This window comes from Balaenoptera physalus (genome assembly GCF_965194825.1).
Source record: "Balaenoptera physalus genome assembly, chromosome: 1".
NCBI lineage: Eukaryota > Metazoa > Chordata > Mammalia > Artiodactyla > Balaenopteridae > Balaenoptera > Balaenoptera physalus.
This window is the reverse complement of record NC_138882.1, coordinates 143,483,977-143,511,119: the sequence shown is the minus strand read 5'-3', so window position 1 is coordinate 143,511,119 and position 27,143 is coordinate 143,483,977. Positions and strand designations below refer to the sequence as shown.

General features: G+C 36.4%; 1 protein-coding gene across 18 annotated transcripts in view; it reads left to right on the top strand.

The window, feature by feature from the left end:
- PATJ (PATJ crumbs cell polarity complex component) overlaps positions 1-27,143 on the top strand; it is a 345,994-nt gene that overhangs the window by 4,912 nt on the left and 313,939 nt on the right. For all 18 annotated transcript variants that reach the window (XM_082453175.1, XM_082453166.1, XM_082453174.1 and 15 more), the window contains exons 2-7: positions 6,530-6,586; positions 6,685-6,851; positions 8,509-8,703; positions 10,029-10,168; positions 15,420-15,615; positions 17,617-17,745. In XM_082453175.1, the coding sequence (XP_082309301.1) occupies positions 6,565-6,586; positions 6,685-6,851; positions 8,509-8,703; positions 10,029-10,168; positions 15,420-15,615; positions 17,617-17,745 (849 nt within the window). In that variant the 5' untranslated portion in view covers positions 6,530-6,564. The remainder of the gene's footprint in view (positions 1-6,529; positions 6,587-6,684; positions 6,852-8,508; positions 8,704-10,028; positions 10,169-15,419; positions 15,616-17,616; positions 17,746-27,143) is intronic.

Genomic DNA, 27,143 nt, shown 5'->3' with positions numbered 1-27,143 from the left:
ATTAAGTGGACTTAAAATTTGCCTATGGCTTAGGCACATGGCCCCAAAATATCAGGATGGTTTTGGAATTTATATATATATTTTTCCAAAATTCCAGGAGTACAGTGTTTTGGCAGCAGCCAAAAATATAGTATTTTTTACATCTAAGGGGTTTAGAAAAGGCCTTGCCATTTGATAGGGACACAAGGCCAGGACACCTGTCTTGACTATACATTAGGATGACAGCAGATGTGTTTATGTGTAGTTTGGGTGAAGAGCCGCCATTACTCTCTGACAAGGTGGGTTTGTGTTCCATTTAATCAGTACCTCATAAATGCTGAGCTTTGAGGACAAAGCCATGGTAACTAAACACAATCTGAGCTTTGCACTCCAAAGGAAGCAAAGGAAATTTAAAGTTGTTCATAGACTTCAATTTTTGAATAACTTCTGAAATCATGACATCATCTACAGTTAATAGCATTTAGATTGTTCAGAGTCTCTAGTTCCCTTGAGCTCTGGGGAATTGCCATTGAGGAGTTACATGCAGTCTAATTGTGATCTATCCAATTCACACCTGCAGTTACAGGCTGACTACCTGTACTTCCCCAAACAGATTGCCAGTAATCTTTTCTCTCAATTTTTTAAGATAGAAGTATAAGATGTCTTGTTAAACCAAATTTTCAAGGTATAAGGTATCTTGTTCAGTTCAGGAAAGAAACATAAGATGTCTTAGGGAGTTACATTTTTGTGTGCTACTGGGAGTCAGAAGAGTGTTTCTCAGGGTCCTTAATTGGCCTACATTCTTGAACTGAGGAGGTTAATAAATCTTTTCAATAAGTTTCCTCCACCTAGACATTTGAATCAAATTAAGTTTCTAACTCTGCATCAGCTTTTCTCAAATATTGCATTAATTGGTGATGGCTAAGGGCATGGGTATTTTTTAAAAGCCACAATATTATAATAATTTCCTTCAATCAAATACCACAGTGAACCAGACATGAAAAATTCATGGCACAAACTCTCTTGATCAGTGATGGAGTGGAAGCTGTTAAACATAATAAACTACTGGTTCTCTGGAGGCTGTGCAACTATGAGGACAGCGGCACACTGTGGCATTTTAATGTCTAGGCTCTGACTGAATGTAGGTAGCCTATCTATGACAAGGTAGACTCAGCTTTACCATGTTTAAACAAACTTGAAATTCCTTGCTGTAAGCCCTGTTTGTTTCTTAGCCAGGCCAAACAGGTCAAAATTGTTTGGTTGAAGATTTCCTATGACCATAAAATGAGTGAATCATAGGTTCCATTTAGTGTACGTGCGACTTCCTGGATGTTCAGCTATAGAGTTAATTGCATTTCTTCTTCTGTCCTCATATACTCTGAAGGCCTTAGTGCCCTTCCCTATATATTACCCAACGCCATGAAATTGTAGTACTTTTCCAGGCCTGCTTTGTGAACATAGTTTAGCTTTTATTAAATATGAGTCATAGGGTTGGATGGCCAACCAGTTTCTAACCTTAACCCTTACCGAGAGACATCTACTACCATGGTTTCCAAAATGTGCAGGACAATATACTGGGAGAGTAGGAGAATGACAATAAAATCTTGCTTTTTAGTTTTTACCTTACTCTCATGATGTTTCTATTTTATATATGTTTTAAAACACATATGACATATAAATATATTTATATGTTTATAATTATAAAAAACAAGGTGAGTGGTCAACATACATTTTTATTGATAGGAATGTGTGTTTAAAAATGTTTGAAGACCACTAATCTATCCTGTTACCAGAATCACCTTTTTAAATAGAAATCTGGACTCAATACTTCCCTACTTAAAAGCCTTTGATTACTTCCTGCTGCTTACAGGATAAAGACCAGTCTACTTAGCGTTATTTATAAGAACCCTCTAAAAATAGTCTATCTAAACCAGTGTTTCTCAAACTATCAGTGGTAAAAGATTATGGTTCCCCTCCCTCACTCTTTCAAGGACTGACATTTTAATAAAATTATTAGAAAAATGAATTGTTGGAAAAATGAAATTACAAAAATAAGTACAATGTAAGTTGTGTTTTGTATTACTAAATTTAATAGATCTACATAACTCTGCCACATTCCACGATTTCTAAATGCTTATTCCCAGTTTTGGTACTTACCTCTTTGTGGGTCAAGCATCAATCCACAGTCCACACTTGTAGTAACACTGGTCTAAATTACTTTTTTGCCCTTTCTGTTGCTTTTAGAGACCTTATAACAGTTCATTTAGAGCTAGTTACTAGTTTCACTGACAGTCGTGCACTTTTACACCTTTATGCAGCAGTTCTCAAATTGTGGTCTCTAGACTAGCTGCACCGGGATCACAGGGGAACTTTGTTAGAGACGAGGTTCTCAGGGTTCACCTTAGACGTACAGAATCAGAAACATTGGGAGTGGGCCCTGCAATTTGTGTTTTAGCAAGCCCTCAAGGTGATTCTGATGCACACTAAAATTTGAGAAGCACTAACTTAGGGCAGCCCTATATGTCATTCAAACTAGAACACTTTGAGAGTGAAGTGGACCGCTATTAATAATGATGCTGGGTAATCTGAGACTATTTTAGGCAAATGAGGACAAATGGTCACTCTGCTTTTACACTCCATTCTTTTTCTTTTACGAGAGAGGTCTCTACTGTGTTCTCATTCCAGCATTCCCAAACTTCCCCAGGCAGGGGAGTCACTCTGCTTTTATGATTTCTCTGAGCACATGGTACACACCTTTGCCATTGTATATATGTGCCTTACGATATAATTATCCTATTGTGTTGTCATTATCTTGCTGTGTATCTGTCTTGCTCTCTCATTAGGCCATCTTAGCCATTATCTTTTTGTCCCTTTTACCTTTCAAGTTATAAACATAATACATGCTTTTTAAATAAAATTCAAACAACACTAGTATCTACAAAGTAAAACTCTAATTTTTTATTTCCCCATCCCCACTTTTCCTTCCTGTAAGTTAGCAGTATTATTAAATTGACTATCTTTCTAAATCTAGAAACCTATGCACCCACAAATACGTATTTTTTTCCTTACAAAAAGGGGCAAATAATGCATATATCCTGAAACTTGCTGTCTTCCCTGTTGGGTTGTATATATTAGATAATGTCCCTGTATTAACACAAAGGTTTGAATTGCCAAAGCATCCTCCTGTAAATGAGAGATCTTACCCAACACCAACCTTAGTCATGACTTGAATGTTACAGGCAGGAGGTTAACACAGGAGCTAGGCACCAACATTCCTTGCCGGAGGGGCCCCCAGCCAGTAGACACAGCTTCCAAAGAATGTCACTTTCTCATATTAGGACATATTATCAGCATGCTTAAAATACCTACTTATATATAGACTGATGTGACGTCCCTTATACACATATTCATAACAGACTTTTACTGTGATTTTTAGTGTGTTAACAGGAGCAAAATTCAACCTTGGGACACATTTTTGTTTGTTTGTTTTGGGTTATCAGACAAGTTGTGAACAATATATACAGAAACGTTTTCTTAAAGGAAGCCTCTTCTGTTTGGGGAATCCCAAGGTTTGTACTCCATTAGTTACCCAAATAGAAAATGTCTTTGTGATTACCTCCCATGTTCCAGCCAGCCGAGCTCTATAAATCCATATGTTCTCAGATTATTTACAAAAGCAATTAAGATAGATCAGGTATTTCCTGACATTTTAAAATGAGGACTCTGTTATCTATTAAAAACCTTTAGCTTGTTTGCATGGAGGTCTGGTATCAAGCTGGGAATCCCCAGCTGAAGGATTGAGCCACAGGCTTGCTGTTAACCGTTTCCTACCCATTCCTGTTTCAGTACTTTCCGACCAACTTTATTATTTTAATGGCTGATTACGTTTGATAGTTGAATTTTTCTAGGAGTTTTGTTATTAAAAACAATGCAGTAAACATGCTTGTACACACATCTGTGTGCCTTTTTGCAAATACTTCTTTAGGAGAGACACTCAGAAGAGAGATTCTGGCTAGAAGAGAATATAAATTTAATATATTGATAGGTGTTGCTCAGTTGCTCTCCTAAAAGAATGTGCAAGTTTATATTCCCACCTGTTTTTCTGTGATATCTGGAGTACAGTCTATTATTAGAAAAAAATGCCAATCTAACAATAAAAAATAGCACCTCATAGTTTTAGCTTACCTTCTTTGATTTAGAGAGGCTGATGTATTAATGATCACAAAACTGCTCTTGTCAGTCCTTTTAGGCTAGTGCTGCTACAGAAAAGGACAGTGCCATTGTGACTGCCCTTCCGTTATTCACAGTTACCTGTCAGTGGGTGGTTTTAAGGGTTTCACAGTTGAGATGCTGAGCACTTCAGAAGTGTTTCTGTGATGCTCTATTCAGCAGTTCTTTTGGTAGTGCTCATGGAATCCCGTGAATATTTTGATGGAATACATGAACCTTTTATCAACGCCAAAGGCATTCCTTACTGGTTTTTAATATGCTTTCTTACTTAATGACCTTGAATTAGAAGATAAAGATTGTGTTTAGCAACTGTATCCAGGGATGATGTAAGAACATTTTGACTGTATAGTGCTCATATTTCTTAGATGGTTTATTATAACAGTGTACCACTAGTGAAAATGACCACTGTGAAAGTGCCAGTTTTGACACAGCAAAGGGTTTGCTAGCTTTTTGAGGGTTTTTTTTAATGAATTTATTTATTTATATATTTTTGGCTGTGTTGGGTCTTTGTTGCTGCATGCAAGCTTTAGTTGTGGCGAGCGGGGGCTACTCTTCATTGTGGTGCGCAGGCTTCTCATTGCTGTGGCTTCTCTTGTTGTGGAGCACGGGCTCTAGGCACGCGAGCTCGAGTGCAGGCTCAGCAGTCGTGGTGCACGGGCTTAGTTGCTCCGTGGCATGTGGGATCTTCCCGGACCAGGGCTTGAACCTGTGTCCCCTGCATTGGCAGGTGGATTCTTAATCACTGCGCCACCAGGGAAGTCCCAGCTTTTTGAGTTTTGATTACATGTTAGGCTAGTTTTCAGCAAATCACTGGAATTAAAAAAAAAATTATCCATGGAAAATGCCATATTGGGATTACCTTTTGGAGACTCTCTCAGATGACTAGTTTGAGGGTTTTTTCCCCTAATGTCTCTAATATCTTCTTGATCCCTTGTATCCCTTTTTTTGTATAGTCCTTTCCAGTCTAGAGTCTTTTTTAAAAAAAATTAACTTTATTAAAGTATAACTTACATACGATAAAAAATTAAAAATATATAGTTCAATGACGTTTGACAAATGTATACAGCTGTGTAAACAATACTCCTTTCAAAACATAACATTCCCATCACCCCCAAAAAATCTCCCTCAAATGTCTTCCCAGTCAACTCCTTTCCACCCTGCCCAGGTAAACTAATCTATAACTGTAGATTCAACTTCATATGAATGGAATCACAACTTACATCCATTTTGTCTGTTTTCTTTCCCTCAACATACTGTTTTTGAGAGTCACCCATGTTCTGTGTGTCAGTAATGTTTTCCCTTTTTATTTCTGGGTATTTTATTATGCTTACATACCATAACTGATTTATCCATTCATCTATTATTAGACATTTGGGTTTTTCTAGTTTGGGCTTTTATAAATAAAAATTCTGTGAACATTCTTTTTTGTTTTTTTTTTTTGTTCCTTTTGTTTTTTTGGCCAAACCCTGTGGCTTACTGGATCTTAGTTCCCTGACCAGAGATTGGACTCAGGCCCTCGGCAGTGAAAGCGCCGAGTCCTAACCACTGGACCTCCAGGGAATTCCCTGAACATTCTTTTATAAGTCTTTTGCAGGCATACATTTTCATTTCTCTTGGGTAAGTATTTAGGAGTGGAAGTGCTGGATCATATAGTAAGTGTAGTTTTAACTTTCAAAAAACTGCCAAACAATTTTTCAAAGTGTTTGTGCCATTTTACATTCCTACTAGCAACGTATCAGAGTTCCAGTTGCTTCACATCTTTGTCAATGCTTAGTGTTATCTGTTGTTTTGGTTTTTAGCCATCTTAGTGGCTGTGTAGTGGCTTTTAATCTGAATTTCCTGAATGAAGTTTCTTGTTTTTTTTTTTTTTTTTTGGGTGGCTGCGTTGGGTCCTCGTTGCTGTGCCCAGGCTTTCTCTGGTTGCAGTGAGCGGAGGCAACTCTTTGTTGTGGTACAGGGGCTTCTCATTGCAGTGGCTTCTCTTGTTGCAGAGCACGGGCTCTAGGCGCACGGGCTTCAGTAGTTGCAGCACATGGGCTTCAGTAGTTGTGGCTCACAGGCTCTAGAGTGTAGGCTCAGTAGTTGTGGCGCACAGGCTTAGTTGCTCCGTGGCATGTGGGATCTTCCCGAACCAGGGCTCAAACCCATGTGCCCTGTATTGGCAGGCGGATTCTTAACCACTGTGGCACCAGGGAAGCCCTGAGTGAAGTCTTTTGATGGAGAATGTTCTTGAGGTTTTCTTTAATTTTTCTGTAGGGCTATAGACTTGTATACACTAATGATAAATCTTTTTTTTTTTTATTTAAAATTTTTTCTTTAGGTTTCTTTAAAAGTGATTGAAGACAATAATTCAAAATGCCTGAAAATCTTGCTACAGGTAAACTAGATATATACTTCTATCACTAAATTAATTATTCAAAAGTGGAATATAAGATGGGATTTAACTTGTACTCTTATTATCCTTCTTCAAACAAGATAAATTGCAGGTCCTGCAAGTTCTTGATCGCTTGAAAATAAAATTGCAGGAGAAGGGTGACACTTCGCAGAATGAGAAGCTCTCTATGTTTTATGAGACACTAAAGAGCCCTCTTTTCAACCAGATACTCACTCTTCAACAGTCCATCAAGCAACTGAAGGGGCAAGTAAGTTACCCATCAGGGTTTTACATGTTGATATATTCAAACCAGCAAAGAAATATAGAAGGAGATAGGTGCAAACTGTCTACTCTTAATTCAGCAAAGAGACTGTATTGGGACTTGTGACCTGTGGGTTGCATTGGCATGGATCGTTTAAAAATTTTGGTAATAAATTTTGTGTTTGGCTTTGGAATATGGTTTTTGTACTTATTTATGTAAAGGTCAGATGCTTTGAGAATTCTCAACATTTTCTTCAAAATTACAGGACTCATAGCACCTCTGCTTAGAGTGACGTAAATTAAAAGAGTTTTAACTGTCCTCTTGGTTGTTCTCTTTTGGGGTCAGGGATGGCAAATTGATTTTAAATCATCTATTCTAGAAGCTGAACTTGAATAGTAGCTATCTTATAGATTAAATTTGGGCAGAATTTTAAATGTAATTGAAGATAATGTAGCAGAGTTGTTACGTGAAAATTAAAATTTGGAAAAAAATGCTTTTTGCTGATAAACCAAAATGCCTATCCATAAGTATTTAGCAAGTGATTTTTGTATAACTAAGGATTAAATTCTGCACATATGTCTTACTGTGAATTTCTGTCTTTAGATCAAAATTTATACCAGAATTTTAGCACTCCCCATATTGAAGGTTAGATTTCTGTATTCTCTGATCATGGAATGAGTACATCACAGCAGTGAATGCTGTTGGTAGGAATAGAAATTGGGAAAGATCACTACAAATCAATCACCGTTACTAGACTAAGAGTGGACTTAACCAGCCTCTTCATCATAATAACAATCTTTTATATTTATATAGTTTGCAGTTGTTATATAAATAATCATATCGTATTCATTCAACTATGAAATCCCCGTGATTTTTTTCCTGTCATTGTTTTCGTAGAGTTTCTACGGGTGCTGATTTTTTCTATGAAGTCCTGTTGACATTTGTTCTTGATGTTACCTTTGTTCCATTGTGTTGGCACTCATTTCAGCCAATGCTATTTTAAAAATTAACTTCTGTTTTCCTTTTTCCATAATTACTGGATTCTCCCCCAATTTTTTTTTTTTTTTTAAATTAGTGTTTAAGTGACTCTGAAATTCATCTGCTACTAATCTTGGGCAAGTTACTTAATCCCTGTGTGCCTCAGTTCTTATGTTCACAAAAAGAAATAAGGATATCTCCTAGGGCTATTGTAAGGATTAAATGAGATATTACGTAAGAGCTTTGGTATAGTACTTTGCTTATAGCGAGCACTTAATAAATACTGAGTTATTTTTGTTATATACCACCTGCAGATCTTTTGTGCCTCTCCACATGGAAATGTATAGATAAGTGAAAAAAGGCTCAGTGTCTTACATGCATGTTTATATGACTGAATGTGTCTGTGTATCTGAAGTGTAATAAGCTGTTGAACATGCTATTAACTTGAGGTAATCGTAGAAGGCAGGAAATGAGAACAAATTAAACATTTTGTGTAATACTAAATAAAAAATTTATAGCCTTATAAACACAGATTCATGTATCTGTATCTTATTTCTTTCGTGTGTATGTATTTAGCGTGCCATTATTCATGTGATGGACAAAAATAATATTTAATAAATAGAAATATTTTTTGTCTATAGGTTTCTGTTGATAATTTTCTCTCTCTTTTTTTTTTCTCCAACAGCTCAGCCATCTACCCTCAGATTGTTCAGCCAACTTTGATTTTTCTAGGAAAGGTTTATTGGTGTTCACGGATGGTGCCATTACTAATGGGAATGCCCATAGGTCCTCTAATAACTTGACTGTATCTGGGTTGTTTCCTTGGACCCCAAAGTTGGGAAATGAAGATTTTAATTCAGTCATGCAACAGATGGCTCAGGTAAAGTTATATCTTGTCATGGGAATATTTAGTTTTATTTCTCCTATTATAGGTTAAAAAAGAAACCTACACTCACTCTTTTTGCCTTTAAAATGTGTTAGTCTGTGTTTTGTTTGCTTGTGGTTTTATATTGTTAGGAGGAATTGATACTATTTTCTAATATGTGTGTTGGAAATTTATTTGTTTAAAATTACATGAGGAAAATATCCATGTGTGTAGTGAGGAGAGTTTTCAAGACACTGACTCCAATTTGACACATCTGTACACTTGTAAGGAAAAAGATTCTTATGGTTTTGCTCATAGGAGGAAAATTAATGTGTCTACCAGAAGTGATGTAACTCCTTTGAAACTATTTTAAATTTTATGTAAAAAAGAATTAATGGGAGTTAGAACTAACATAATTTGGAAAATCTAGGGAAACATTTGAAAGAGTAATCCATTTTATTCTTAATACCTATTAAAAATTAAATAATAGACAGTTGAATTTTTGGATGTTAGTTTTCTGTTTGTTCACCATACCTTCTAACAAGTATCCTAAAAAATGAAACTTGAGTTTGAAAGTTAAAAAGAATCTGTTTAAGGTGTAATAGTTAAATAATGTTCTATACCTAATTCCTTGTTTGATCTTACTGCTCTATACCCTTAATTTGACTAATAGTTATTTTTATGTGATGCTTTTATTAGTTGATTACATTTATGATGTTTTCATGTCATAAGTGCAATTATTAGCCAAAGTAATAAAATACTTGCTTGTCACAGGTAAACCCATTTGAATGGTGACCTTTCCATAATCTTTTGAATTAACCTAATAAAATGGAATATTAATTTATCATGATAGAATTAAAAACAGAACCCTAAAAAATGCAGCTTCTTCTGACTTAGGGCTCAACACTAGTATATTTTTGATAAATCTAATTTATTTTCCTCATTTAAAAATTTATTTTGCTTCAAGAGAATTTGAGAAATTCTGTGTACAAAGTAATTTAGAATTTACTGTGGGAAAAGACATTTTTCTCAGGAATTTTCATCCAGCTAGGAATTCATCTCTTACTGTGAATGAAGTGTGAAAATACCTCTCCAATTCCCTGAGGTTGCAGAACACTGCCCATGTCCTCTTGTGTTCTCCTGAAAATAATCAAGTGAGAGGATTTCCATAAATAATTTATTACTGAAATGCTGAGTTTATTTGGTTTTCTAGAAATGACTTAGGAGAAGTTATTTTGGGGCTATTCACAAATAGAAACTTCAGTTCTTCGGAAAGGGTGTGTTGGTTAAATGTAAACTTCACTGACTTTTTTTTTTTTTTTTAAATCCCCCTTCATTAGGGCCGGCAAATTGAATATATAGATATAGAACGGCCCTCAACTGGAGGCCTTGGATTCAGTGTGGTGGCCTTCAGAGGTCAAAATCTGGGAGAAGTCGACATTTTCGTGAAGGAAGTGCAGCCAGGGAGTATAGCTAGCAGGTGAGGAAGGATGTTCATTTTGTGTTTTGCTAATTTTTTTTCTGACAATTCTGAAAACATTATTATAAAGAGAATAAGAAACAAGTCATACAAAACAGTTAACAATAGCAGCTAACATTTTCTCTTCCTATGCAGTTTTTAGGCCTTTTGCAGGTATTCTCACATATACCTGTGGCAGCAGTCTAGCTAGTAGTATCATTAGTCCATTTTATAGATGAGAATGCTGAGTTTCAGAGTTTCAATGGTTTACCTATAGTCACAGAGCTATTAATGCTGGAACCATGATGTGATTCCAAGACTGTCCAATGGCAAAGCTAATGTTCTTTCTACTCCATCACACACTCTCACAATTGAACATGATATTTTAGCTATGGTCTGATCAATAAGATAGGCATATTGAAATTCACATTCTGCATACTATATTGTTTATTTATTTATTTATTAAAAAATTTTTTTAAATTTATTTATTCATTATTTATTTATTTTTGGCTGTGTTGGGTCTTCATTGCTGCACACGGGCTTTCTCCAGTTGCAGCAAGCGGGGGCTGCTCTTCATTGCAGTGTGCGGACTTCTCATTGTGGTGGCTTCTCTTGTTGCGGAGCATGGGCTCTAGGCCCGCGGGTTTCAGTAGTTGTGGTGCGCAGGCTCAGTAGTTGTGGCGCACGGGCTTAGTTGCTCCGCAGAATGTGGGATCTTCCCGGGCTAGGGCTCGAACCCATGTCCCTTGCATTGGCAGGCGGATTCTTCATCACTGCGCCACCAGGGAAGTCCTATATTGTTTATTAAACTTGATATTACAACAGCTTTTTTGGTGGTCATAACACACTGTTGATTATTTCACTTATTGTCAATGAAAATCCCTCTCAAGTCTATGTGACACGCCCACCCCCTCACCCCCACCCCCAGCCCATTGCACTTGTGCCTGGGCTGTATTTTTTTAAGGGTTGTGTGCAAGACTTGTATTTTGTTTCTATTTGATTTCAGATCTTTAGTTTATTACTCATTTAAAAAGCACAGTATTCATTATATTACCGTTGCCTGTTAGAAAACTAGCAGCAGTAGCATAACTATTACAAAAAATTTCTCAGTTAATAATATATTTTTGAATTCACATTATCCATTCTTGGGGGTCAGAGTTATAGTCTCCCCAACTGAAAGTTCAGAAATAATGGATTTCTATGACTTTGTGTTATTCTACCGTCTAATGTAGCATTTCCTCAAGTTTGTTCTGAGGAGCCATGGCAATGGTCAACTATATTTGAGAAACTCCTGTTCTTGGAGATTGGTTATACATACTTAGGGTAATCATATAATTTATTGTCCAAGATGGGACAGTTTTGGGGGTGAGAGGGTGTGCCATTAATAATGACACTAAGACAGCAGGTATAAGCTAGGACTATTCTGGCAAACCTAGACAATCCAGGGTAAACCTGGACTTAGAGTCACTTAATATTAGCTTCTTTAATAGTATGAAGTCCCTTGACAAAAAGCCTATTTAACTTTGATAGGCCCAAATTTTCTTTTTAATTTTTTTAACTTAAAAATCATTATTGAGATATAATTCACATGACATAAATGTCACCATTTTAAGGTGTACAATTCAGTAGTTTTTAGTGTATTTTCAACGTTTCAACCTTTTTGTGGTCCATTCTTATATCTCAGTTACTCTGTACTAATAGTTCTGTAAGTACAAACTGAGATGAGCACTTCCAAAAAGAGGAGTTTCATATTTGAGTATGTAAAGATCCTTGACCAAGGCTAAGGAGTCAGGTGGCTTCCCACAGGCAGTGGTGCTTGAAGGGAAATTTGAGAGGTGATGTTGGAGTCTGCAGAGGGCAGAAGGTGTCAGGGAGAGGAATAGACACTTCACTGGTAGCCCTGGTAAACTCCATCTTTGGAGTATGTCTGGTATTTACCTGGTGTGGGAGCTTAGTGCAAGGCAGTGTAAGAAGGGGCTGGAGAGAGGAAGGGGCCAGCCATGCAGGACCTTCCAGATCATCTTAAATGGTCTTCCTTTCTTCTGAGGACTTTCCACATAGAACTGTGTTATTTTATGAGCTTGCCTAACCCCTGTAGGCTCTCAAAGTCATGGAAATCCATCATTTCTGAATGTTGCAATGGAGAGACAAGAGCTGGTTTCCCCTTGAATGGAAAGTGTGAATTCAATTATATATATAGTATGAGAGAGTTAAATTAGAAGTAATAGTAGCAGTAAAATGAATACTATTCAACTTTAGAATGCATCAGAATCATATTTTCCAGGAGACTTCTCCTCTGCAGCTTGTTTATTTTGGGTTGAGTTTATATTTCCTAGGCAGATACTAACTGGAAAGAAATGAGATGTTCTAGAAGTCTACTGGGTAGAGGGAAAGGTAGATTAAAATAGATTGATTCCCAGAAAATAGAAAATTTGAGTGTGACTAAATTAAGGACTGACTTATGCAAAATGAGTTATATCAAGGTTAAAAAGTTTTAAGAGTAACTTATTCATTTGAGATTAATTAAGAAATTTCCCTTAATGAACAAGCTGTGAATAGGAATTTAGGTGATGAAGTTAGAGAAAGGACAATGTAGGAGATGGGAAAATGGAAGGTATTCCTGGATATTGTCTTGTAGTGGTCACATTTAAAAATAAATGTTTCTTGGCACAGTTTTTAAAGGTGCTAGCCTCCTGTGTTCCCTCTTTGCCTGGCAAAGAATACAACTACTCTTTCTCTTTCCTCCTTTAAAAAAATAATGTTTCTTAAAAAAAAAAAAAAAGCAGTTTCTTTAGGACTAGGGAAAAGTTCACAAGCAACTTTCGCAATTTTAAAAATATATATTTCAAAATGATGAAAATCATTATGAAAATAATACATTCCTATAATATAAAATATAGAAATATAATTACCCCGCCCCCCCCCCCCCCCCCCAAAGAAAAGCTCTTGGACTTTGACCACCCTGAGACAACTATAGGAAATACATTAGAAAGTTTTTTTTTTGTTTGTTCATTTGGTTGTGTCAGGTCTTAGTCGCGGCAGGTGGGTTCCTTAGTTGTGGCATGTGAACTCTTAGTTGCGGTATGCATGTGGGATCTAGTTCCCATACTAGGGATCGAACCCGGGCCCCCTGCATTGGGAGCGTGGAGTCTTAACCACTGTGCCACCAGGGAAGTCCCTAGAAATTTTTCTTTTCTTCTTCTTTTGTTTTTGGCCTGCTGTGCAGCTTGTGGGATCTTAATTCCCCAACCAGGAATTGAACCCGGGCCACAGCAGTGAAAGCGTGGAGTCCTAAGCACTAGACAGCCAGGGAATTCCCTAGAATGTTTTCTTTTTATAAAGACAATGTCTTAGAATATATGCAATTTTATATCATTCTTATTTTCTAATATAACATAAGCCTTTCCTAATAGTCATAAAAAGATATATGAGCAACATTTTTAATGCAACATGATCTATTGTGAGAGCCACCCACAATTTTGGCATAAAAAATTGAAATATCCAACTTGTTAGTTCCAAAGGAGAATCTGAAATGTCTGAATCCCTGTCCTCAGAAAACTTAAAATCTAACAGGGAAGGATATAGTTAGCTCTGTGGACAGCATACTTAGTATAAATGGATGGTCAGTGCGTGATAAACAAGTGGCTCAGAGCACCATGATAATGAGGTAAGTGATGAAGGGAGAGAGAGACAGAGACGAGACACTCACTTGCAACGTGGACGGTGGATTGAATTTGGCTGAGCAGAGTGGAAGGGCATTAGAGATGGAGAAAACCATTTACACAAAAGCAGGAAATACCAGACATGTTTGAGAGGGAAAGAGTAAATCAGGATAGTTGGAAAAGAGGTTTATATAGGGAGGAAGCCAAGTTGGAAGAGTACTTTGGGGCCAAATGTAGAGACCTTTGAATACCAACCAAGTTTACATTGTGTCCTAGAGGTCAGAAGTTAACCAAATTCTGGTCCATGATAAAGTTTTGCTGAATCTGCTGTGACCTGAGAAAAAATAAGGGCAATTTAATGGAATTTTCATAATTCTAAATTTATGAGTTAGACTTCTCTGTTCTGAGATGAATCCCTTCTCAGGGAGATTTTTTTATATTGAAGGTTAAAGATATTCTTTTATAAAATAGTCATGACAAGAGTTTGTTTTCTTTCCTTTGACTCTCTCCTTATTGGTCAACAACTATAGATAATCATTATATACTTTAGAGTTGGGGAATACTAGCATGAAGAGAGCCTAGAAAAATAAACCTTGAGGAATTTTACAAGTTAGGTTTTAGGTATTCGATAAGGATCTCAATTGGATGGTTGACATTGGGAATAGAAAGGAGGAGATGGGTGGTGCAAGAGAGATAAAGAAAGATAAGAAAGAATTGTGGTGATAATGAAGAAACAGGAAGAGCAGGAGGGGTGTATAGGAGATAATGAAGTCAAATACAGCAAACCAGAGTAAATCCTACTCTTAGTATGCACTTTAAGAAGTTAAAGAGTATGGTTTAGAGTCAGACTACTTAGATAAGATGCTAAGCTTGCTTTAATTTCTTGCATGTCAGATTTAACTAAGTACTTTAAAAGGTGATTGTGAGGAATAAAGGAGATAATGCCTATAAAGCGTTTAGCAGAATTCCTAGCTCATAATAAGTGCTCAGTAAATATTAACTATAATAGTACTTTTTTTCTTAAGATTTTGCTAATTTCTTTTAAAAATTTCTTTTAAAAAATCCTTTTTACTTTGGTTAGCAGTTGGGAAATTTGTGATTGGGACAGAGAGAAGGGCTCAGATACAGATTTGGAAATAATCTCTATTGATTTTCATAGAGAGTTTGGCCTCTGTTGACAAATGTTGAAGTAAAGGACAATGGGGATGGGATGAATCTGTTAGAGAGGAGGTTATTGGTGAACATATAGCCCTGTATGGTACATGCAGAAGTCAGATTGGAAGGGGTTCAGGAGTACAGGTTTGGTGCCACAATGAGGACAATGTCCATACTTGTAAAACCTTAGCAATGGGGCCCTATACATTGTTTTTGCTTATTTTTCTAGCCATATGGCTTTTAAAATGTGTGTGTGTAGGGATGCACTACTTAATTGGTTAATTAGTTAGTAAGTGCTTTAATGAAAAGCAGTCTGAAGAGCTCTTTTATATTATACAATTAAATATTTCAGTAAATGTACTAAGTGAAGTAGTACCATAACATATAAACTACCTGAATAGTAGATTTTAAGAATCAGGCTATTATGTCACTTAAAATTTTCTTATTTCATCAAGGGATCAAAGGTTAAAGGAAAATGACCAAATATTGGCTATTAATCACACACCACTGGATCAGAACATTTCCCACCAGCAAGCAATTGCATTGTTACAACAAACCACTGGATCTTTGCATCTGGTTGTGGCCAGGGAACCAGTCCACACAAAAAGCAGCACTTCTACCAGCCTAACTGATGCAAATCTGCCTGAAACAGTGAGTTGCAAATTTGGAAAAACACTTAATTTTGAGTTACGCCTTTGATTTTAAGAAGTGTAAAGACATTTAGAAAATGTCGTTTTATTTGTCGTAGTTCAAGAAAGATGATTATATCTCCAAATGCAGCGTTAGCATGTTAAACAAGATATTTCATGGGGGGTTTTGTTTTGTTTTTTCAATGTCCTATGATTCTCCTTGTTTAAGATTATTATTTAATATAGAGGGCAAATTGTAGTATTGGGTGTAATTTGGTGATGGAAGGAATTCCCTGGTGATGTAACCACTTAATTAAGCTGGGAGTTTTTATTAGAGATTTACTATTGAGTTTTTAAATTAAGATTTGGTTATTTGTTTCAAAAACATTTTTAAAAATTATATTGGGTGTTTATGACTAGATTATGGATACTGCACAATTATAGAAGTTTTTCTTCTTTTCATGTAAGGATGTATACTGAACAATTTAAAAGAATAAAAGTTTATGTTCCTTTGGGAGTCTTTAAGCTTGCTTTGTAACATTTACAGATTTTGGCCTGCATCTTCAAAATGCAAGCTAATAAATCTTATTTTCTTATAACACTAAGTGCTAGCTGATTTATTTAATTTCCATTCATTGGACAAAAGAAAAAATAGACTGGGTACAGTACAAGGTCACAACACTAATGTATAGACATTTTCCCTGTTGTAATCAGTAATATTTATATAGCACAATTTACATAATAAATAGAATGAACAAAGTGGGAAGTTGCTTAGCATAGTGGTTAAGAACAAGGACTCTGGAGTCAGGCTAAGGTGGGTTCAGGTCCACTTCTTACTTTGTAGCTGAGTCTTACTGGGCAGATGCCTTGACTTCTCCATACCTCAGTTTTCTCATCTGTTGCTTGGAACTGATAACAGTGTCTAGTTCACAGAGATGTTGTGAGGATTAAGTGAGAATGCATGTGAAGAGCAAAACACAGTGCCTAGGGCAGAATAAATACTCTATGAATATTAATTGCTGTCCCTAATTTAGGCATTTTTAGCAAACATTGTTGCTTCCTGGATACTAGGTATTGTTCCAGGTGTGAATTTATTAAATAGTCCCAATATCTCTGGTTATTTTAACATTGCATAGTAACTTTCCAATTTAGTGTAATAGAAGAACTAAGTAATAAGTATGCCCTGATGTCTTGAGGGGGAGACTTTTGCTCTGCAGGCGCATTATGTGAATTTAATGCGTACTTCTGATGGAGCCTGCTAGTAGAGGAAAAACGCTTGTGTCTCTTAGTCTGATTTGTATAATCCTATTGCTAATATCTTCAGTTAGGCCTACCTTTCCTCTCCTTCATCAGAGTCTCTTCAATTATTCTGGTCACTCTGTGTCCTCACAATCGCATGCTTCACATTGCTGCTAGATTAATCTTTCTAAACCACTGCTTTGTTCCTGTTGTTCCCTCTTCTAAAACCTTCAGTTATGCCCACTTATCTGAGCCTAGCTTTGCTCTTAAATTTCCCTTTTGCTTGAATGTCTTTTTTCTCTGTAGAACAATTAAAATGCTACCTTTTCCTTGAAGCTTTCCGTAAGTTTTCATTGGATTTGACATCTTGTCTCTACATTCCTCCCATCTTTATAATATTTTATGATTCTCTTTTAATTCAGATAAACACATATTTATTGGTTTCTACTAGGTGCTTGGCACTGTGCTAGGTATCAGGCATAGATTGGGGAATGAGACAGTGTGTTTCTGTCCTCTTAGAGCTACAGTCCTATGGTCCAATATTCTGTCTTATATTTTAATTGTTTATGTTTTAGTTTATCTCTCTATCGGATTATAAAATCTGTAAAGGCAGGGACCATATGATCATCTTTACGTATCTCTGAGCCTCTAGAAAGTTGACTTGATTAATTGTATGAATATTAAATTTTTTGTCTACCTGTTACCTTAGTAATTACTGTATTGGTAAGCGATGAATGTATGTGCTTTGCTAACACTTTGCTTCTTACTTGCTATAAATTTGTAGGTTCGTTGGGGCTGTATTGAAGATGTTGAGCTCATTAATGATGGCTCTGGATTAGGTTTTGGAATAGTTGGAGGAAAATCGAGTGGTGTAGTTGTGAGGACTATAGTTCCTGGAGGATTAGCAGATCGAGTAAGTTGACCTTCTTTGATTTAATCTTGGTTTTTTACAATTTAAATTGTATGGCTTGAAATGTAATTTTATAACATGGGTTACTAGGATATATGTTTCCATGACCAGAATTTAAGTATAGCTAAATATGTTTTTTTCTATAAGTGTTAGTATACACTCACTCTGCTTTATTTTAAAAAGCTCCTAAATCAACGTTTTTGGGGGTGGTTTTTTTTTTTTTTGGCCTGTGATTGACAGTCATCTTGATTTTTTCAAAAGACAATATTTTTTATTGAAAGGAATCATTAATGGGTATTGTATTCTGAATATCTATATTATTTTCTCCCAGTGTATCTTTCAAGGTCCTAAATGTTAAAATCAGATGGTACAGCGATTACAAACTTTTATCTCAATATTGTTTGTGGTAAATTTCACTAGAATTACAAATTTCTGGCATTATAAATAAAAATACTACCCTTCATTATTTGGCAGTGTTCAAACTGAAAGTGGGCCATTTTAAAACTTATCAACTGTTTCTGCTTAGTTTTATGTTGAAGAAAATGTTAAATACTACATTGAGTTTTTAAAAAGTAGTTTAGAAATTTGAAGCTACTTAATACAGTAATGAGTTCATATTATATAGACTGTCCATGATAATCAGAATGATTTGTAAATTTTAATGATTAATGTCTAGTAACATGTAAAAATTTATCCCTTCTAAAAAACATATAAAGTAAAAATGAACTTGCTGTGCACATGCAGCTTTGAGGCAAGTTCCTCAGCTCTCTATTTCTAGTCAAGATTGCTCCACCTTGGGTTAGGACTCCGTGCTTCCATTGCAGGGAGCACAGGTTCGATCCCTGGTCAGGGAACTAAGATTCCTCAAGGCATGCGGCCAGGCCAAGAAAAAAAAAAAAAAAAGGTTGCTCTACCTTATACAAATTGTGGAGCTATTAATATTCCTATTATCCTTTCAGCAGCTAAGTGTATTTATTTAGCATAATGGCTCTCAGAGTTTTGTCTGTGGGTCCCTGAGTCTTTTGCAGGGGGTGTACAAGATCAAAACAACTTACATAATAATAGTAAGATGTATTAGCCCTTTCACCATGTTGACGTTTGCACTGATGACACGCAAGCAGTGGTAGGCTAAACCTGCTGGTGCCTTCGTGTGACACAGGGCAGTGGCACACAACTGTGCTAGTAGTCATTGCATTCTTCTCCACATGTGCTTGCCACTGCAACAGCAACAATGCCAGTCTCACTTAAGAAAGTGCAATAAAAACGAATTTAAGTAAATATGACCTTTGAGCGCATGTCTTTTTAATACCGTGTGACAAAATCGGATGTACCGTATAGCACTTCTGTCATGTACTGAAGTATGGCGGTTTTCTTGAGGGAAAACATTTGTGAGACAAACTAGCCATGTTTTAATATGGAACAGCATTTTAATTTTTTAAATTTATTTTTTAATTTTTTGCTTTTTTCCCAAAAGTTTCTGAGATCTAATTTTTTGGAAATGCATTATTTTAGTTTCAGGATTACCGCATAATGATTTGATATTTCCATATATTATGAAATGATCACCACAATGCGTCTAGTTAACATCCATTTCCTCATAGTTAGAAATTTTTTTTTCTTGTGATAAGAACTTTTTTTTTTTTTTTGGCTGGTTGGGTCTTCGTTTCTGTGCGAGGGCTTTCTCTAGTTGCGGTGAGCGGGGGCCACTCTTCATCGCGGTGCGCAGGCCTCTCACTATCGCGGCCTCTCTTGTTGCGGAGCACAGGCTCCAGACGCGCAGGCTCAGTAGTTGTGGCTCACGGGCCCAGTTGCTCCGCGGCATGTGGGATCTTCCCAGACCAGTGCTCGAACCCGTGTCCCCTGCATTGGCAGGCGGATTCTCAACCGCTGCACCACCAGGGAAGCCCCGTGATAAGAACTTTTGAGATCTACTCTCTTAGCAACTTTCAGGTATACAGTACAGTACTGTTAACTACAGTCACCATGCTGTGGTTTATATCCCTATGATTTACTTATTTTATAGCTGGAAATTTGTACCTTTTGATCTTCTTCACCCATTTTGCCCTCCCGCCACCCCCCTGCCTCTGGCAGCCACCAATCTAGAATACCATTTTTATTTTTGAAAGGATAACTGACAGAAAAATTATGATTATTCAGACTTGGTTATTTGGTAGACAGTTCCTTGAAACGAATGAAGTGAGCCTGTTACCTCAAGGAAAAACAACTGACAGCATTTGTTGCTGATGATAAAATTTGAACTTTCAAGCAAAAATTAGAATTTTGGAAAAGTTTGTGTTTTACCATAAGCTTGAAATTATCCAATATTTAAATACTTCTCTGATTAGATTGTTGGTGATATTAATAAATATGATTTTTTTTGATATTGTATAATGTTATATGTCAGTATTTAGAAAATCTGCATAACTCTAGGAATCAGTATTTTCTGAAGATCAATGTGTAGTATGGCAAAATAATATATAGGTAAAAAAATCCATTCAGAATTCAAGATTGATCAATAGATTTTAATGAAACAGTATCTGAAAGTTTCTTGATGTTGTTTCAGATTCCACATTGCAACTGATTTTTAAGAAATCAGTTTTTAACTGATCTTTAAGAAATCACCACTTGTCATGTTTTGGTGTGTTATCAAAGAATGGGCTGAGAGGGCTATTGAAATACTCCCCCATTTTCCAAATATATATCTGATTGAGACCAGATTTTCTTTATATACTTCAACCAAAGCAACATATTGCAATATACTGAATGCTGAAGCAGATATGAAAATTCAGCTGTCTTCTTTTAAGTCAGATATTAAAGAGATTTGTAACAATTTCTTTAAGAATACCACTCTTCTCACAATTTTTTTGTTTTAGAAAACATAACTTTTTAAAATTAAAAAAAAATCAATATGTAAAAAGTATATATTAATATATTACATATCTTAAATATTTAAAAAGTTTCTCAGTGCTGTTTCCCAATTCAGTTGATATCAGCAGATATCAACAGAGAGAACTACATAAACAAAAGCTCTGAGATCTCAGTAATTTTTGAGATATAATTGACAGACAATAAATTGCACATATGTAAAGTATACAATTTGGCGTGTTTGCTGGCGAGTCTGAAATCTGTAGGGCAGACCAGCAGGCTGGAAACTCAGGCAAGAGTTGACATTAAAGTCTGGACTCTGAAATTTGTAGGGCAAGTTGGCAGGGTTTCTGTTATAGTTTTAAGGCAGAATTCCTTTTCCAGGAAACCTCAGTTTTTGCTCATAAAGTCTTCAGCTGATTAGATGGAGCCTATCCATGTTATCAAGGGTAACATTCTTTACTTAAAGTCAACTGATTGTAGATATTAATTACATCGACAGAGTACCTTCACAGTAACATCTAAACTAGTGTTTGACCAAACAGCTGGGCACCAGAGCTTACCCAAGGTGACACATAAAATTTAACCATGATACCATCTGTCACTACAGTCAAGAACATATCCATGACCCACAAAGATTTCCTGTGCCCTTTTGTAATCCCTATTCCTCCATCCTCAATTATTTTTAAGAATGTAAAGGAGTTCTGAGACCAAAAAGGTTGAGAATGCTCGTTATGGGGTCTTCAAAAGACATCTGCAGCACAAAACAAGTAATAATCTTTAAGGATTTTTTTGAAAATTTTTGAAACCTGGAAAGGGATGAGATATTGTGGAGTATTTTGGCGTTTTTTTCTCACCCCAACCCCCCTCCTTTAGCGATTGTAATAGACTTATTTGCTATAGTAGCATTTTCCAAGATGCAAAGTGGAGTAGTAATTGTTAAGAACAAAGGGTCAAATAAATTTGGAAAGCACCAAGTTAAACAAAATCAAATAGATTTCTTTACCTGTACATTAATGTACATTATGAATTTTCACAAGAAGAATATGATGTGCAGAGTTTCCCTTTGTGGCACTGTTGGTAAAAGCCCAGGTCTGATTTTCACCCTTTCCTGGAAGGGATTGTCACTGTTTCAGGTCTTCAGGATGGGGGGCATGTGCCTGTCAGGGTCATAATGGAGAAGTGAGTGTTTATGCCAGATATGGTCATCTGCCTAATACACATTATTCTCGTGTAATCCTCAGAACAGTCATAAATTTTATTCACAAATCATAGATATGGAAACTTAAGAAATTGCCCAAGGCTACGCAACTAAGAAATGACAAAGTCAGGATTGAGCCCACATCTGTTAGATTTACTGCTTAAGTCTACTTATACAAAGTTGATCCTGATGTTTTCATTTTCCTGGTGTACACCTGTCCAGGGTTGGTCAAGCCTATGAGGGAATTGCCAGCTCTAACAGCAACATTGCTATTGGTCCTTTCCTGTAGGGAATATGATGAGACCTAAACATAGGGGACAGAGCAGTATTCACTTCTCTCTTCCCCTCATCCCAGCCAAATGGCAGATAAAATCTCTTCAACTAACTCTGCTTTGTTGCTAAATCTTTAGAGTTGTTGCTCACGTAGCCTGATCATAGCTTTAAAATTATTAAAGGGAATATTGCTTTTCATTAAAATGTACTCATATTTTGACTGTTAATGCTCACTGTTGACCATAGCAATCTTCATGGTAAGGGAATATGGATGTCTTAGGTCATTAGTTAGATGTGATTAAGATTGATCATAAAGTGATACCTGCATTCTGCTAAAGGGGTTAACTAATACTACTTTCTTTAAAGACTATAAAATTGTATAACAGAAAGTTAGAAAAGCAAGTCAGTATTTCTTATTTAAAAGGGTTTCATAAAATAGCCCCTTCTATTTCCTTTTGTGTACAGGTAAGTCAATATGGGGTAGAGTTGAAGGGGCAAAGAATACCTAACTGAGCCTAAAGAAGTATCAGAAATGGATGCATTTGAGGACTTGCTGTAAGGAAGGCACTAGGCTAAAGCTTTTATATATAGTATTTTTTTAAGCTATTTATTTATTTATTATATTTATGGACTTTATTATTTTTTTTTTAATAATTTATTTATTTATTCTTGGCTGTGCTGGGTCCTCGCTTCCACGCGAGGGCCCTCTCCAGCCGCGGTAAGCGGGGGCCACTCCCCATCGCGACGCGCGGGCCTCCCACCACCACGGCCCCTGTTGCCGCGGAGCACAGGCTCCAGACGCGCAGGCTCAGTAGTTGTGGCTCACGGGCCCAGCCGCTCCGCGGCAAGCGGGATCCTCCCAGACCAGGGCTCGAACCCGCACCCCCTGCACGGGCAGGCAGACCCCCAACCACTGCGCCACCAGGGAAACCCCTATGGACTTTATTTTTGACTGCATTCGGTCTTTGTTGCTGCACGTGGGCTTTCTCTAGTTGCGGCGAGTAGGGGCTACTCTTCCTTGCGGTGAGTGGGCTTCTCATTGTGGTGGCTTCTCTTGTGGAGCATGGGTTCTAGGTACGTGAGCTTCAGTAGTTGTGGCTCGCGGACTTCAGTAGTTGTGGCTCGCGGGCTCTAGAGCGCAGGCTCAGTAGTTGTGGCGCACAGGCTTAGTTGCTCCGCGGCCTGTGGGATCTTCCCGGACCGGGGCTCGAACCTGTGTTCCCTGCATTGGCAGGTGGATTCTTAACCACTGTGCCACCAGGGAAGTCCCAAACATATAGTATTGAGTTTAGTGCTCACAACTCAATGAGAGAGGAATTTATCCCCATCTTACTTAAGAGGGATCTGAGATTTAGGTAGGATCAGTAACTGACCTATGGCCCTACAGCTTGATCAAAGTAGTGCCAGGATTTGAACTTGGATGTGTCTGACTCCAAAGCCTTTACTTGTCTTTCTGCTGTCTACTGCCTCTACTGTTGTAAAGTAAATGAAGTGGAAAAATATTGACTTATATGGGTTTTTTAGAAATGTTTATTGAGACCTAATTACAGTGAGCAATCAGTAAATGTAATCAGGGCCAATTTCCTGAATAGGGAAATTATATGGTATCGTGTAAGGGGAGCTAAAAGACCTATCTACCTGTAATCCTTAGGTACTCTCCAAAATTCACAGTGCCTGAAACATCTTCTGAGAATTCTGTTCAGCTATGGCAAAAATTTCAGAATTTTTCAGCAGTTAGAAGTTTTGTTTTGTTTTTGGTTTTTTGTTTGTTTGTTTTTAAATAAATTGATATGGGCAGTGTAAAACTTTTTTGTTTTGCAGAAATCTCTTTTATGTGGTCTGGAGGAATTCTAGGGAAATCAGGTACATTGAGTTACCCCGTTGTCTCCCAAAGGTGATTATTAAAGCACAACCTACTTAAAAGTTGTCATGAATTATTGACTTTTTGGTATCAGGCAATTATAATATGAGTCCTATTACCTATCTAGTAACCTTTAATACTAAGAAGGAATGGAACCAACCAAGGATTGGAGAGTAGGCGTGGACTATGAGGAATTTTTAGTCTAGAATAATAAAGGCCCAGCTTGAGGCCACTGAACAGTTGGTTATTCCCAGTAATTTTGCTTTGAGTGTGTCTATAAACTGGTATTTTCCTTATCCTTAAAAATCATTGATGAGGGCTCTGGAAATATGAGAAGGATAGGATAGATGTACTTATACTTAGTACCTTTAATTCCTTGAGGGAAAGAGCATTTTTTTATGGTTCTAGTAATATAAGTTATATCTTTATAAAAGCCTTGCAATATTCTTACTAGAAGTCAAGATAAAAGAATACCAAATCAAACTAGCCAAGGATCTAAGTTATCCATCTACTGATTTTTGGTCAAAATACAGGATTAAGATTATTATCCTTTGGAGATTCAAACCTGAGACACTTGCCATGAGGTTGACATTTATTTATTTTTTTCTTTTCTTTTTTTTTTAATGTACATTCTTATTATTTGTTTATTTATTTATTTAACATCATTATTGGAGTATAATTGCTTTACAAGTGGTGTGTTAGTTTCTGCTGTATAACAAAGTGAATCAGCTATACATATACATATATCCCCACATCCCCTCCCTCTGGCATCTCCCTCCCACCCTCCCTATCCCACCCCTCTAGGTGGTCACAAAGCACCAAGCTGATCTCCACCTGCAATGCAGCTGCTCCCCACTAGCTATCTATTTTACATTTGGTAGTGTATATATGTCAATGCTACTCTCTCACTTCATCCCAGTTTACCCTTCCCCCTCCCCATGTCCTCAAGTCCATTCTCTACATCTGAGTCTTTATTCCTGTCCTGCCCCTAGGTTCATCAGAACCATTTTTTTATTTTTTATTTTTTATTTTTTATTTTTTTTTTAGATTCCATATATATGTGTTAGCATACAGTATTTGTTTTTCTCTTTTGCCTTTTGATTAAAGACCAATGATAGAAATGGCCTGGAATCAGAAGTGGTAATAATTTCATTTTCTGAGTTGTGGAAGTATTTGGTGCCATTTTTTAATTTTCAGAGAAACAAATTAGATTTCTTTCTTTTGTAGCTCAAGCCTGAAATCCTTTAGGTTTTCAAATATTTTTTGAATTGAAATTATTATCTACAACAGCCTATCAGAGAACTTAAAAGTGCAGAGTAATAAATGCTTTTTTAGCCAATAACTGCTAACTTGGATTAAAGTATTTTTTCTTTAAAAAAAAAAACTATATGAATGATACTGTTAGTGTTTTCACTGTAATAGTGTGTTACCCTGTTACATCAGCTATTTTAAATTTTTGCCTTCCATACTATCTTTTCCCGTATGCATAATTTTTTCTCTCTTTTGAAAGAATCTATGGGTTAATAAACTTTTATATTTCACTGTTTGATTAGCATGCTATGACTTTGAATCTTGGCATAGCTATTTGTTGGCTATCATTGACTTATGATTTCTATTAAAGAACAAAAAGGACTCTATACCTTTTAGTTTCCTTCCAGAGTAGACAGGTTATGAAAGGAGAATATTGATCAGAAAGTATCAGTAAAATGCAATGTTTGGGGCTGCTGGACTTTTAAAAGTTAGCTTTCATTTTGGTGTCTTTCCTATCAATCTGATTATGATTGTTTTGCACTTATGAATTCCTTAGAACACCTGTTTTTCTGGAATAAGAAAATGTTTGACTTTCAGTGACAGGTGCAAATTATCTACATCATTTTAAATCGAGTTGAGGTAGTATAGGAAAAAAATAGTGCTTAGGAGGTGACTCTGTACTTACAGTGAAATGTCCTTTGTCCAAGCCAAGTATGAAAACACTCGCCATATTCTTTATTCTGTGGTCAGGCCAAAATTCTGTTCAAGAATGGTTTATTCACAGAGGCATCTTACCCTTATTTTTCATCATGAACACTTGACTGTCTCTTAAGTAGTTGTTTGTTTTGTTTCAAGTTTGTTGCATTGATAAAAATAGAACATCAAATTATCAATGCTTAAAGTAGAAATCTAGCAATTCTTTGTTCCTTTTTCCACAATAATTTCTTCCTTGCATCTTTCTAAGTCTTTCCAAATGTTTCTGACTTGAATTGCATTTCTGTTTCACGGCTCCTCTTTGCTTGCAGTAGCTTCTAGTGCCTTCTGCAGAATTCACAACAAAGCATATAGTTTTCTACTGACTGTTTTGATCTAACACCTTCTTTCATACAGGTTTCTGCAAAATTGGAGAAAAGGAAGGATGGGGAATAGACTTTTAGTTTTAAGGCCCTCTCCCTTTTGCTCCTTTCCCTCCCTCCCTCCCTTCCTTCCTTTCCACTTTTTTTCTTCTGAGTTCCATCTGGAACTTACAGATGGTGCCTCCTGAAGCCAGGAGTATGAAGCTTAGAACTGTACTAACCCAGTGGTCATGGCTCTATTCTCAGGTTGTCCTTTTCTCCCAGGTGCAAAATATCTATTTTCATCTTCATTTTATTTCAGGCTTTTTGACAGTTATAGGAAATTTCTTGGAGAATAGGAAACAGGTTATTATCTACTGATATTACTTTGGAGATATCAAAGTATAAGACAAATGACTAAATAAGAACAGGTCTTCAGTGACACAACTTGGGTTGAACTTTGGCTCTGCCACTTACTAGCTTTGTGATCTTGGTCAATTCAGTCAACCTTTTTGAATCTCGGTTTTCTCATTTTAAAGCTGTTCTTCACTGAAAGAGATGATATATGAAAAGTGATTTTTTCATCCTGTAAAGTGCTCTGGTGGTGTAATTTTTCATAACTGGCTCTGTTTACATTTTGGAATCTTTAATATATTGTAGTAAAGATAAGTAAAGAGAATTCAGACTTTCTGATGAAACAAATTTAGTGAAAATGCAGTGGATCAGCTATTCAAAAATTTCACAAACAAAGGTAGAATGGAACTGATATACTTTTTGATGTATTATGTTTTAAACTTTTCCATGAGTGAAATATACAAACATATAAAAGTATATATAATGTCTGTGCACATTTTAAATAATAATAATAATAATCACCAATGTACCTATAATCCAG